General features: G+C 40.7%; 1 protein-coding gene across 1 annotated transcript; it reads right to left on the bottom strand.

The window, feature by feature from the left end:
- Positions 1 to 8,479: 8,479 nt before the first annotated feature.
- On the bottom strand, positions 8,480 to 10,759 carry LOC148040256 (uncharacterized). The gene is made up of 3 exons (XM_087666395.1): positions 9,623 to 10,759; positions 9,361 to 9,531; positions 8,480 to 8,989 (listed from the first exon to the last, which is right to left on the bottom strand). The coding sequence occupies exons 1-3, from the start codon at positions 10,252 to 10,254 to the stop codon at positions 8,863 to 8,865; spliced, it is 930 nt and encodes a 309-aa protein (XP_087522521.1). The 5' UTR covers positions 10,255 to 10,759; the 3' UTR covers positions 8,480 to 8,862.
- Between the last annotated feature and the right edge of the window lie 3,568 nt (positions 10,760 to 14,327).

Below are 14,327 nucleotides of genomic sequence, written 5' to 3'. Positions count from 1 at the left end.
GAGCTCCAATGTATATAGGTTATATATTTTTTTAGAATCTTGTACTACAATTTTGGACTTCTATACTACAGTCTGGTAATGTTATAATCTTTTTGGGAAATCTTTGAAAGCTTTGTACATATACAATAAAGTGTGGTTCTAATTATTTTTAAATTTGCAGCCATTGAATTGTGTGTTCTTGCGTGTGTGTCTCTCTCTCTCCTTTTATGGTCAAAGCATGTCATTGATGTATGTCTTCTTTGGCCTCAAACATGCAGCATCCGGATCACGACATTGATGATGTCATAAATCAACCTTCACATGGCACATCACGTATGTCAGTAGAGTGCATGACGATCCTATGTAGGAGTGATCCTAACATGTATGCAAGACTAAAACAACAATATTCCAAGGAATTTGATCCATTCGATGGCATCTTTCATGATGATGATGGCATGGTTGATTTTGTTGATGATTGGTATCAAAATGATGGTGTGAGTGATATTCCCCAATGAAAAAGACCTACCAGATTTTTACTGGGCTGAGGCAGTTGCTACAGCAGTCTACATAATGAACATGACTCCCACTGCAGCAATACATGGCATGACTCCAGAGGAGAGGTATACTGGTAGGAAACCAAATATTTCTCATTTAAAATTTTTTTGTTGCATTGCCTATGTTCATGTGCCAGATAAGTTGAGATCCAAGTTGGATCCAAAAGCTGAGAAGTGCATCTTTATTGGTTACTGTCTGCAGTAAAAAGGATATAGATGCTATAACCATTCTACTCGTAAGTTTACAGTGAGCAGAGATATTATTTTTGATGAGATGAGTAGCTGGTATAAACCAGTAAATGTGATTGATAATGTAGATGCAGAAAATGGTAATGCTATACAGAATTCACAGCAGCAGTCACAAGATGTTAGTGGACCTGGAGAGTCCTCTAGCAGTGGTTCACATTCTTTGCCATGGACAGGCAGATTGAGATCAGGAGAATCTTCTCAAAGCAATGCAGATAGTGGTATGCATGTATCACGAAAAGGAGAAGAGAAGGTAGATCAATCCATATTTGATGTGAATGCAGGTCACTCTTATATGGATGGTGAATCTAGTGGCTCAGAACAGAGCATTGATGATGAGTTGGGTATTCCTTCTATTGTTACACCTGGAGTAAGGAATACCAGGGATGTTTTGAGAGCACCTAGTAGTGAACCTACTTTGCGCAGGTCTACCAGAGCTAGGTATCCTGTGGATAGGCTGAAATATGATGGATTTACAGCCATTCACTATGCCTATATGGTCAAAGTGATACAAAAACCTGAACCCACTTCTTTTGAGTAAGCCATGGGAAAAGAAAAATGGGAGAAAGCCATGGATGAAGAAATGGATTCCTTGGAAGCAAATGCTATATGGAAATTGGTACCTTTGCCTAAAGATAAGAATGCAATTGGTTGTAAGTGGGTTTATAAGGTGAAACACAATGCAGATGGTTCTATAAATAGATACAAGGCAAGATTAGTAGTCAAGGGGTATGGACAAGCATATGGCATTTATTATAAAGAAACATTCAGTCCGGTTGCAAGGATGGAAACCGTAAGAGCAATCATTGCTATGGCTGCATCAAAGGGATGGTCTTTACATCAGATGGATGTAAAGAATGCCTTCTTGCATGGTGATTTGCAAGAAGAGGTCTATATGGAGCAGCCACCAGGTTATGTGCATGCTGTTCATCCTGAGTTTGTTTGCAGGTTGAAAAAAGCCTTGTATGGCTTGAAGCAAGCACCTAGAGCATGGTCTAACAAGATAGGACAGTATCTTGTCACTATTGGCTTTCAGATTTCCAAGGCAGATCTCTCACTTTATGTAAGAAAAATAGAGAAAGGTATGATGATTTGATTATCACAGGTAATAGTGATGAAGATATCCTTCATGTGAAAATGCTATTGAAGCAGAAGTTTGAGATGAAGGATTTGGGAGAACTACGTTATTTCTTGGGCATTGGGGTGATTAGATCACCAAGTGGAATATGGCTCTTGCAGAGGCAGTATGGATTGGACATGCTGTCCAAATATGGGATGACAGACTGTAAGTCTATTTCAGTTCCTTTGGAGTAGAATGTGAAGTTGAGCGCAGATGCAGGTGAGCTTCTCGAAGACCCTACTATGTACAGATGCATAGTAGAAAGTTTGATTTATATGACTATTACCAGGCCAGATTTGAGCTATACTATTGGATTGGTAAGTCAGTTTATGCAGGCTCCAAGGAAACCACATTTGGATGCGGCTAGATGCATACTCAGGTATGTGAAGTCCACATTGCAGTATGGACTATTTTATGAGACTGGGGTTCAGATACAGTTGCATGGATACACTAATGTTGATTGGGCTGGTAGTATTTCTGATACACGATATACCAGTGGATATGTGTTCTCTTTTGGGAGTGCTGCAGTCACTTGGAGCAGCAAGAAACAACCTACAGTTGCCTTGTCGAGCACAGAGGCTGAGTACAGGGGTGCAGCAATGGCTGCATGTGAGGTAGCTTGGTTGCATAAGCTACTTTATGATATGCATCAGTCTACAGATGGGCCAGTTGTCATTTATTGTGACAACATGAGTAGTATATACTTGGCAAATAACCCAGTCTATCATGCTAGAACAAAGCACCTTGAGGTGCATTATCACTATGTGCGGGAGAGGGTTTTACTAGGTCTTATTGATCTAGTTTATGTCAGCACAGAGGATCAGGTAGCTGACATATTCATGAATGCATTGGGCGCAGAGAAGCTGCTCAAGTTCAGAGACCTGCTTGGTGTGCAAGAATTGGGATTGAGCTCGAGGGGGAGTGTTGAGATATCGAGCTCCACTCGTGATATGCCAGGGTAACCGTTGTGCATTTATGTCACCGACTTGTCAGTTGCAGATGCGGTTGGTACACCGCCCATGAATAATAGCTAGATGATAGCTATCCTTATCTACTCTAGTTCGTGGCTCAGTTAGTATGCCACCTTAGTTAGTTGAGCTTGGTTTGAGACCCATATATAGGGTTCTTCTATTTCTATGTACTTGAGTTCTTTTTGGCTTACACAACTAAGAAGAGGAAAACTGTTTTTCAGCCTCCACCTGTGTGTGTATTCCCCCATTGTGCAAGCAAGAAAGCTACAAGTGAGACTCCTTCCTTCTCTCCCACAATCTTGACAATATGTGCAACATGTCCTACCCCTTCTTATTGATGGATGCACTACAAGAGGTGCCAAAGATATCATTTACCGTCTTGGGTCACTTACAAGGTATTCATTTGCTTGTTAATTTGCAATACAAAAACACTTAAAAACATGTCTATATTTTTTTCCTCTATAGATGGATTACAGCTAAAGAAATTGACAAAGGGTCCATTCCACAAAAGAAGCACGAATGCATAGAGCTTCTCTGTTTAATGGAGAAGGAGCTTCCAACGTCCCTTTTTTATATCCAAGTTCATGCTTTGATCCATGTAGTGGACAAGATAGAGATTCCCGATGTTGTGAGCACTTGATGGATGTTTTGGATCAAGAGATTTATGGAATTTTAAAAAAATTATATATGCCAAAGGGCGAACCCAGAGGGTTCCATGGCAAAGGGATGGGCGCTTGAGAAATGCATGTATTACATCTTTGAATACCTAGAGCCAACTGATGAGGAGGCTCCATGTGCATGGACAACTTATTATTCTTCTACCATGTTAGACAAGGTATTGTCTGGTCACGGAGTCCCTTTCCACCTCAAGGTCCAAGACAAATTGGATATATCTACTTTCATAGGCTACAATAGCAAATGCATGCAACAATTTGTTGATGATTACGATGCTGAACTTGCAAGCAGAGGAGTTGGCAGAAGTAGAAAGAGGAGATCAAGACGTCAAGCCAATGTAAATGAAGATGAGGATGTGCCTTCTTTTATGGATTGGATATACATCCATATCCAATGGGCGATTAGAAATCATGAGCCTATCTCAGATGAACAAAGAGAGTTTATGATTGGGTGTGAAAGACATGTAACCTTTTTCTTTTTAGTTTCAAGAACTCTAAACTAAATAAGTGGATTTTATATCAATAACTTTTTTATGGTTTATTTGTTGGTTCAGGGTCGCATGTATACAAACATGTGGGCTTATAGACAACGTCTAAGGGTGAAGAATATTGATGACTTATGTCTCACTCAGGATTCCTGCGTTGTTTCCTCTTTCAAGTAAGTATCATGTGCAAGTTCAAGAGACACAAATCTTGTCGACAGTGAACTTGGCTACATGTGAACCATAGTAGGCATTTATGAAGTATCGTATCGTATCTTCAAGGAAGTAAATAAAAACACTCTCTTGAATTGTGTAATCATGACATCTAGACTTCTTGAACTTACACATAATTCTAAAGCTTCAATTAACACGTTTTAATAGGTGGTTTTGAAGGTGGATTGGTTTCGAGCAGAGTACAAAGGTAGTAATGCCATAATGAGACAAGAACCATCCGGATTTTGGTCCGCATCGATTCCTCCAAGTTAATATGGGCTTCGAAGGAGCCATATATTTTTCCAGCTCATGTTGAATAGGCGTTCTTCTACAAGAATGCAGATGCTCATCCATGGTGCCAAGTTGTGCATGTCTAGCCTAGAGGTCGACGGTTGTTTGATAGCGCTGACATAGTGGCTGATGATCGGGATGAATTGATTTTGCCTTCCAATCAAAATGCATCAACGTCGCATAGTCATAGAGTTTTTCTTTCTGATCACGATCACCTTCTTGACATTCAGAATGACAACGATCCACACTTCGACACTACAAACATCGAAGAGGAGGAAACAATGGATGCCTACAGCAGAAATGAACATCAATACAGGTTTAACAATGGAGGAGATTGAAGAAGTCAACAAGGATAATGAAGATGATATTCTATTGACGATCAATCTAGGAGATGATGACGAGCATTACTAGCATTAGCCAAAAAACCTACGAATCAACTAGTTTCCAAGGATGCTTATTATTTCCAACACTTGGTAATGTATCTAGCTCTTAATCTTTCATTATGTGGTCATGATTTTTTTTTCCATTGTATTCTTAGAAACAAGGGAGGGTGGGCAGGGAGTCTCGTGGTGATAGCCGCATATGGCTAGTTTAGGGGTTCAATTCCCCTCGGAATCTCTCATATGGGATAAGCTTAATGCCCATATCCATTCCTTTTTCTGTCATGTACTATAGTCGTGATTGCCCACATAGAGCACTTGATGGTGGCTAAGGAGATATGGTTGGAGTTGGACCAAATGTACAACCGGATGACTGTTATGAAGAGGGTTTCGTTGGAGGTTCAGATGCGGACTTTGAGTCCGAACAAGTCATCTTTGATGCGAGATCATGTCAACAAGTTGAGACAGCTCCAGATGCAAGTGCTGAATGTGGGAAAGGTGATCACTTTTGAAGACATGGTGATAACATTGCTATCCCAGTTACCGCTACAGTTCTGTGCATTTTATTCCGCCTTGATTGCTGGACGGCACATGACTCCTTCGATGGATGGTGTTTTCCATTTGCGACCTATGCGTGGGTAGATTCTCATTAGAGATAGCTCTTCGATGCCTATTGAGGGATGGGGTGGCATGCCACCGAGAGGCCATACCCCGCAGCTTCAGCTTCTCCATGCTAGATAGGCCCATGCAAGACATCTTAGGATGACCATACTCCATGAGTAGTTCCACACTGCACTTGAAGTGCATTGAGATTGTATCTAGACTGTATACCATTTTGTACCTACCTACTCACTTAGTTTACCATAGCACTAGATAGTCGCTAAATTACTGGACTTGGAAAACTTTCCAGACATTCGATATGTAACTTGTTGGTCTTATAGGCCAACTTTGCATTAATATAACTTTCTTTTTTATTTTTTTCTTTCTCACACACACATACACACACACATTCATATCAAAGCTTCTCACCATACACGATCGCGTCGACGGTCCATAAATAGTAGACATTGCCTCACAAAGCCACTTATGGCTCTATCATGTCCCATACTCCGTCTCTAGTACACTGACGAAATATTTCTTGTCATCCTCGCGCTGATCGCTGCAATGAAAAACAAATCCTAGTAATAGTTTTAAATAAGCACAATTTATTATTTTTATGTTAATTAATACTCACCCCTACGGAATGTGGATGCCGAATACATCGAGAGAGAGAGAGAGGGGGGGGGGGGGGGGGGGTGTGTTGCGTGTCTGCAGAATCAATGGAACGCGCAGTAACGCGCTTACGGGGAATCAATGATTAAACGCGCTAGAGAGAGAGAGAGAGAGAGAGAGAGAGAGAGAGAGAGAGTGTGTGTGTGTGTGTCCAAGGAAGGTGCAAGGAAGAAAAGGCAAAAGCTTTTCGTGGTAGCAGTAGTAGATTTGTAAGATGCGCAGGAAAAAGATAGCTCGCTACCTTTCCTAGCAACTCAAGGGCAATCAATCTCTCTCCGAAGTCCGTATGGTCAATCAATCTCTCTCTCTCTCTCTCTCTCTCTCTCTCTTTCTCTCTCTGTGTTTCCGTGTGCAACACTAGGTTTTACACGCTAGACAAGCACATCCACATAGTGGACACTCCTGGACCCCACGAAAGGGTGAAATTGTGAATGATGAGAAGACACAGCATCCACATCACCGAACTGGCTTAGCACACAAGCATGCTTTTAGAGGGGATTTCCATGCTGCGTTTGAAAGCTCGAAACCTTTCTTTAAAAACATTTACGCGATGCATGCATCCCCCCACTTTTCCCAAACTCAGGCGTTTCTTGAAACTTTTTCAAAACTTTGAGAAATTTTTTGGGCTTATTGACAACCTATAATAAGTGGAGCTTCTCTTTGCGAGATGGATAAATTGGGCTTTGCTCCCAACATAGCTTTTTTACATGCTCTCAACATGAATATTTGACAATGTGGGAATATAACAAGAAAATGAAGGCGTCATTTCCAAACTTTAGTGCATCTATTCCCAAACTCTATATTAAGGGTCAAGCCTTTTGTATGGAGTCGCTAGACTACTCTAATGTACTATGGTAATCCCCTTTTACAGTAAGTAAGAGGGTTTTTAAACACTGCCACATACAATTTGCTTTACTTACTGTACTTCCTAAAAGTATAGCAAGTTTGCACATGGCACAACCCTAACATAATGGGATCAAATAAGGTGGCACCCCCCAAAAAGCAAAACACAATCCATTACAATTTAGAGTCGGGCCACATGTAAATTTACCAGAGTTCTTGGATGTCAACTAAGTGGAGTTTGCATTGTGTGGCATGCCCTCTTTCGTTCTTACTTACCCAAATGATAGTCACATTTACTTTGAAAGTGAAAATAGACTCGATGTGTGGCATGATCCTTTGTGATGATTTTGTAGCATTTTCACTACTTTAAGCTATGGTATAATTACTTGGTATAATGTATAAGATTAATGTGAGAAACAATTGAGCAAAGCAAATTCCTCTATATTTTGATTTTGTAAACCTTAAGACAAGGCATCGTTGATAACTTAAACATATCGTTTTCCCTCTATTAGCATCCCATTTTCCCTCTATTGTGAACCCTTCATTTATAACTTAAACATATCAAAATATCCCAAAATCTTTACACCAAAGGTTAAGCCTAACAATGCTAATGACATGAAATGATTATTTACATAGTGAATGCAAACCAAGTCCTACAATGTAAATATTTACACAGTTTGATCTATAACTCGTCACATTACTAACATAAGTACTTTCAAATGCTTATATATGCAACAAGCATATCATTTTATAGTTCCATGCCCAACCAATGTTAGGAAACCCAAAATTGAGAACAAATATGTTGACCTTCTCAACCATAGCGCAAACATATTAGCAAGACAAAAAATGAGGCCATACCAACCGTAAAAGATTATTATTAGTTTCTTAATCACATCTTAACTAGATAAAAATAAAATAAAATATCTACTTTATGAAGTACTAGTTTTTCTCTAACTTTAGGAATGCATTACAATCTCTCCCTTCCTTTTCCGTTTGTGTTTAAAAGTCTTATTTCCAAAAATCTTGACAAGGACATTGCGTTTGTTTAAAACAATGTCATTCTCTAACAATTTAACTATGACCTCAAAAGAACTATTGTTTAAATTTTGATTATGTTTTGCTTTTGGGCTTTATTTTTTAATGCTTTTACTTTTCTACTTTCTACATATTCCTTTGATTTATTTTGTTTGTTCTTTTTTCTTATTTTTTGCAAATTCTCTTTTCCTTTGAGTATATTCGTATGCACCATTGGGAGAAGCTTGAGGTACCATTTGGATCATTGTAAGAAGCATAAAACTCATCAAGGCATTTTAAAAACTTTGTTTACAATCTCAAATCCTGCTGACTTTAAGTTTGATTGAAAATCCTTAAAGCTAATCGACTACGTGATAAATCATGATATCACTTTCTTGAGCAATGGCTCAATGATTGCACAAATTTGATAAGAAAGAGTGTATATGTGTATTTATTAGTTGGGAGCAAAGCCTCTAGCTACCAATTACACTTAAAGTAGTGGAGGAGCAGGGCTGCTAGGAAGGTGGAGTGGCATGTTTGTAGCTGCACTTCAAGTTTCCAACCTAACTAAAGAAAGAGGCGAACTTCAACATTCGCCTTCATGGTTGCTCCTTAGTACTTGATCAAGATTTTATGTCCATGATCCTGAATGATGCACAAGGAGATGTAACAAAATATACACAACTAGAATGATGGGTGTGGCAAGGTCGATGTCATTAAGCTGAGTGGTCCTAGATGCCCAAGGGATTTCTTGGCATTTGCATAAGAGGAACTCATGACATTTATCCTTGTTGGAGATGCTAATGCTAGCTACATGTGCCACCTATTGATATGTTGGGTGGTGGTTGTGCTTGCCGAAGTAATTGATCACCACAAAGCCTTCCTTGTTAGAGGACCGTTCCGCTTGCTTCTTTACAATACACCCATTGTGAGCACAACGAAAATATGCCCTGTAATTGCAAGCACCATTGGCAAAGATCAAATTAGATTTGATGGTATAATTAGATAATCACACTAAAAGCCATCAATGCCTCCTGTAGTATCTACCAAAAACCATATATACATGGGATTGGGGAGTAATGGTGCTAGGATTTGAACGACAGCCCACATTAATTTTAATTCGAAGAGTTATACTAAAGCCCTCAATTTCTTAATGAAGATTTTGGAAGAGTACACTACTCTCCAATCCTATGTATATCGTTACACTCAAGGGCAAAACCATTTCTTTATCCCTTATTGTGAAGGATTAACCCCCTTTATAGGAAGTTTAAAGAGTAGTGTGACCTTCAAATTCGAGTCACGGGGAGTTTAGGGTGCGCACCTCCTATATGCCCTGCCCATGATGCTCTTCTCGCCGTATTTCCTCCATGTGTAGCCATCCTCAATGGCAAGGTTCTCGCATTCGATCCAGAATTCATGAGCCAAGTCTCCCGAGGAGCTTGCGGCAACGCCCTCAGCCATGGCAATGACATCATTGCAGGTCGAAGGCATCCTGGTGATTATGCATTCAATTTAGATTACCATTCATGCTTTTTCATGAAATTGAGATTTTATCAATCCATCCATCTGTTCAAAGGAATTACCTTACTACACTATTCTGCCGTTTGGGATCGGGAACGGCAACATGACTTGTTATAGCAGTGTGGTGATAAGATTCAGTAGTAGTACTCGAGCTCCCTGGCAAGCTGTAGAGGTGATATTGATCAGCATTCAGTCCACATGACAAACTGTTTTGATCAGTAACATCTGAATGTTGAGACGTGTCGACTGAATGGAGAGGGCTAGCTGTGAAGGAACATGACTCATAGCTGCTACAATTAGTTGTGCAAGAAGGGGGAGACCATTGATCTACCGGCCACAGGCAGCTGTCACTGCTGCTGTCCTGATTACCGTCCCATGGCATTTCTAGTATCTGATCATCATCATCCATTTGTTCGTGTAGAGCCGAGCTGGGATTAGGAGAAAGTTCCAAAAATGGTAGTTCTTGATCGAGGTATGCCGCATAACAATCTGGCCATAATAGATCGCGCTGACCGGCAAGCTGCATGGTCGATGTAATTCCAGGAGAAGGCATTGAGTACATGTCTTCGAGTTCGACAAACAGATCGTCCATATACATATTATCATCAACAGTAGAATTGTCAGAGCAACTGTAGGCATGAGGGCGAGTGAGAGAGGCGATAGTACTGTTGATTGTGCTGAGGCGGCTGGCCATGGCCACGGCTTGAGGTGAAGGCACGAGTCAGCTTGTGCAGGGACGAGCAGGTGTTGGATGGTGGCGTGATCGAGAGAGGGCGGCAATGGGTTTAAGACAATAATACGAGAGAGAGAGTGTGTGGGTGTGTGTGTGTGAGAGAGAGAGAGAGAGAGAGTGTGTGTGTGTGTGAGAGAGAGAGAGAGAGAGAGAGAGTGTGTGTGTGTGTGTGAGAGAGAGAGTGTGTGTGAATGAGTGAGTGAGAGAGAGTGCGTGTGTGTGACACCGGAACAACAAATCGGTGACTTTGAGGAGAGTGAGCTAGCCGCAGTGCCCGTTTATGTAGGAGTAGACGAACCATGCACAGAGAGAGAGAGAGAGGTGCAGGGGCGCGGTGTTTCGTCGTAGTTGTGTCTTGTTTGCTTCTTTCCTTTTAATTTTCAATTGGGGGTAGGAATTTAGGATCATAGGACGGAACGAGGAAGGTGGTAGGATTTTGCTAGGAATCTTCCCGATTCCAGACTCCAGACCCTGTCTGTGGACGCCGAAGGAACGAGGTCAGTGAAACGCGAGAGAGAGAGAGAGAGAGAGAGAGAGAGAGAGAGAGAGAGAGAGATCAGAGAGTATGTGTGTATGCGAGAGAATCAACAGAACGCGCTCAAGACCAATCACCCGCTGTACGCTGTAGGGAGAGATCTGAGACAGAGAGAGAGAGAGATTGTCGTCATGTGGCTCTGGTCGTTGTCCTTCTGTTGCGAGGAAAGGGAGCAACCTTACAAACCTGGCATTTTCTTCCTCGCAACTTGCACCTTCCTTTCGTTTTTGGAAACTCACACACAGTCTCTCTCTCCCTCTGCATATGCACCTCATCCGCGTGCAGCATTGCGTTACACATCATACAAGTCGAGTCTAGACTCTAGAGTTCTAACCTAGGTCCTAGATTTACACCTGCACGTGGTGCGACTCGCGAGTCTTGCTCACATGGGTCCAACCAGCCCTCAAATTTGAAGGGCTGCCCAACTTTTCATTTTGAAGGTCTTAGAGGACCTCTCCTTTTCTTTTTAAAGAGTTTGGAAGGGCATACAACTATTTTTCTAAAATTCTTACCTTTGAATGCATTTGTAATTGGACTTCCCAACAACTATAAAGCATTGTACTTGACTATCACTTTCTAGATTTGAATGCAATATATCATGATGCTTTCTTTTTTTAGTTAGTGTCATTGTTGGTTTCTTATACAAGATTGTGTGTATGAGTCCAAGCTTCCATCTTGGAACCTAATTGACTTGTGTAATAGTCTATGTCATCGTGAGTCTTGTATTCATCTTCCAACCTCCATAGCTCTTACCATGCTCTAGATCTGTCTTTCTGACCATTTTCCTTTTACCATCGAGCTGGGTCTGGGGCACGGGTTTGGGGCACTGCCCCCAAGCCCCCATTAGGAGGGCCGTTGGCTCCCTTGAGACCCCCTAGGCCAAGGCTGCTTCCATGGTCCCCAAATCCCAAAATAAGGGTCCCTACTAATAACTCCCACACCCCACAACTCGATGCATTGTGTCTCAAGTTACTACCTACATAATTACTCTATCTAACCCAAAAGCTAGATTCACAAAGATCACCTTTTTGCTATCCGATCACATAAACCTCATCTGACATACAAGTCGAGGCCCACCTAATGTACTCACACATGGCTTCTCCTCATAATGAGGGCCTTACAACTTAGAGCACCATTGATCATTGGTGGCACCTTACGAGGGTGGGGCATTGAGCATGTCTAACACAAACTTGGAACCTCCTTGTCAAACTTGGCAAATAGGTGGAATTCGTTCTTCGCCAATGTGGAGTGTGATAGGGAAAACATTGTTATGACCTAGATAGTAATACATCTGTCTTGATCACATGGATCACATCATTGAAGATCTAGCCTGACTTGGACATGCAACTTCTTGGTGATTTGTATGGTTCCCTTTTCTTGAGTCTTATCCCCAAGATGTTCTCTATAATGCCATGATCTAAGGTCATGGTTATAGTCTTGCAACTTGAAGAGACTAATAAGGACGTTTGTTTACCAAGGTCTTGGCTACTTTGCTCTTGGTTTGTAGATACGCAATTTGTAGATACGCATTCGGCCTTCTTGGGCATGAGGAGTGAGCCATGTTTGATACCCATGTTTCATGTGTCGACCAACTAGCTTCTCTTTACATTGAGAATCATCAATCAATAATGGAAATTGGGCAATCAATTCCATTCAATGAGCATTACTTGACAATGAGCGGAGTCATCTATAGAGCATGTGGACCATATGGAATCTATTCTTTTGCTCTAGCCAAAGTTTTACACCTCATCATAGAGTCCATGATCCATTTTCAATGAACCGAGATTCGTCGACACCTCTTCAATGTTTAGGATTTAGCTCTTCAGTTGTCACAGGCTCAATGTTTTTAGCAATAGTCAATCTAACAATTTGGGGATGAGAGTAAGTTTCACAATTTATTGTTTCCCCCCACTCCAAGGAATCAACAACTTCATGAGGCAACAATAATATTTTTTTGAGCATTTTCACTCTGTGCCACCACGGAGCGAAAATCTACCATTTTACCATGGCAACTAATGACAATGAGAACATCGTGACAATCAATGATACTTATCATAGGTGCAAGCACATTGTGACAACCATGGAACACCTTTGACAACCATGACACTTCTCACATGTGCATTGTGACAACTGTGTGACAAAGCTCATGTGCTGATTTGATTCCGTGTCGATGTGGAGTGCATGTGATAATAGATTCTCTATGATTGGATTCATGAATTTTTGTGCTTCATATAAATATCCTTTGTGCACTCTACACCAATGTAGATTCAAATCGACACATCAGCTTCATCAAGGATTGGATTCTCAATGATTGGATTCATGAATTGTTGTGCTTCACATACTTCCTTTGTGCACTCTCCGTTGACATGGAATCAAATCGGTCACATGAGGTTTATCATGATTGTCATGATGCACTTCTAAGAAGTGTCATGGCTGCTCATAGGTGTACCATGTTTGTCATGATGTTGTTAGGCATTTGAGAGGTTTCATCAAGTTTCACGATGTTCTGATTGTCATTGATTACAATGGTAAAATGATAGGTTTTCACTCCATGTGACATGAAGTGAAAATGTACAATGAAAATCATTGTTGTCTTATGAAATTATTGACTTCTTGGAGTGGAGGGAAACACTAAATTATGATACATATCTCCTTTATGCACTCTACATCGATGCAGAATCAAATCGGCACATGAGGTTTGTCACTATGTGCCTTGAGAAGTGTCATGGTTTTGATAGGTTTGCCATAGTTGTCACAATATCTTACACCAGTTAGAAGTGTCATTGACTATCATGATGTTCTCATTGTCATCATACATACCCCCTTTATGCACTTTCCACACTAATGCAGAATCAAATTGGCACATGAGGTTTGTCACAATTGTCACTATGTGCATTGAGAAGTGTCATGGTTGTGACAGGTTTGCCACAGTTTTCACGATGTCTTACACCAATTAGAAGTGTCATCAACTATCATGATTTTCTTATTATCATCAATTGCCATGATAAAATGATAGGTTTTCACTCCGTGGCAGCATGGAGTATTTATACTCAACATAAATCATAATTTCCTCATGAAGATTTTGATTCCTTGGAGTGGGGGGATATACTAAACCATGATACATACCTCCTTTGTTTACTTTGCACCAATGTGGAATCAAATCAAGAAATAAGCTTTGTCACAATTGTCACGATGTGCTTATGAGAAGTGTCATGGTTGTCACAGGTGTACCATGGTTGTCACGATGTTCTTGTACATGTGAGAAGTGTCATTGACTATCACAATGTTCTCATTGTTATCAACTACCATTGTGAAATGGTAGGTTTTTAGTCCAACTATTTAACAAAGTTATAAGGCTCATCCCTAGCCCTTGTCAACTTGCTTGATGACAATTGGTATCTTTGTTTGACTTATGACTCCTAATGCTACCCCCAAATCCATCAAACATATACTAGCTAGTGCAACACTACCTTTTTCTATTGAAGTCCTATCTAGCAAT

This window comes from Lygodium microphyllum, chromosome 2, assembly GCF_053477565.2.
Source record: "Lygodium microphyllum isolate KBCC chromosome 2, Lygodium_microphyllum_v1.1.10, whole genome shotgun sequence".
Taxonomy (NCBI): domain Eukaryota; kingdom Viridiplantae; phylum Streptophyta; class Polypodiopsida; order Schizaeales; family Lygodiaceae; genus Lygodium; species Lygodium microphyllum.
Note: the sequence above shows the minus strand (reverse complement) of the source record. Positions and strands in the feature narration are given on the sequence as shown.

Bases quoted from the DNA above. Each gene is read 5' to 3' on its own strand.
- LOC148040256 (XM_087666395.1), bottom strand. From the start codon at position 10,254: ATGGCCAGCCGCCTCAGCACAATCAACAGTACTATCGCCTCTCTCACT. The intron at 9,532-9,622 runs GTAATTCCTTTG...CATAATCACCAG, and splicing joins CGGCAGAATAGTGTAGTAAG to GATGCCTTCGACCTGCAATG. The intron at 8,990-9,360 runs GTGCGCACCCTA...TTGCAATTACAG, and splicing joins ATGGGCAGGGCATATAGGAG to GGCATATTTTCGTTGTGCTC.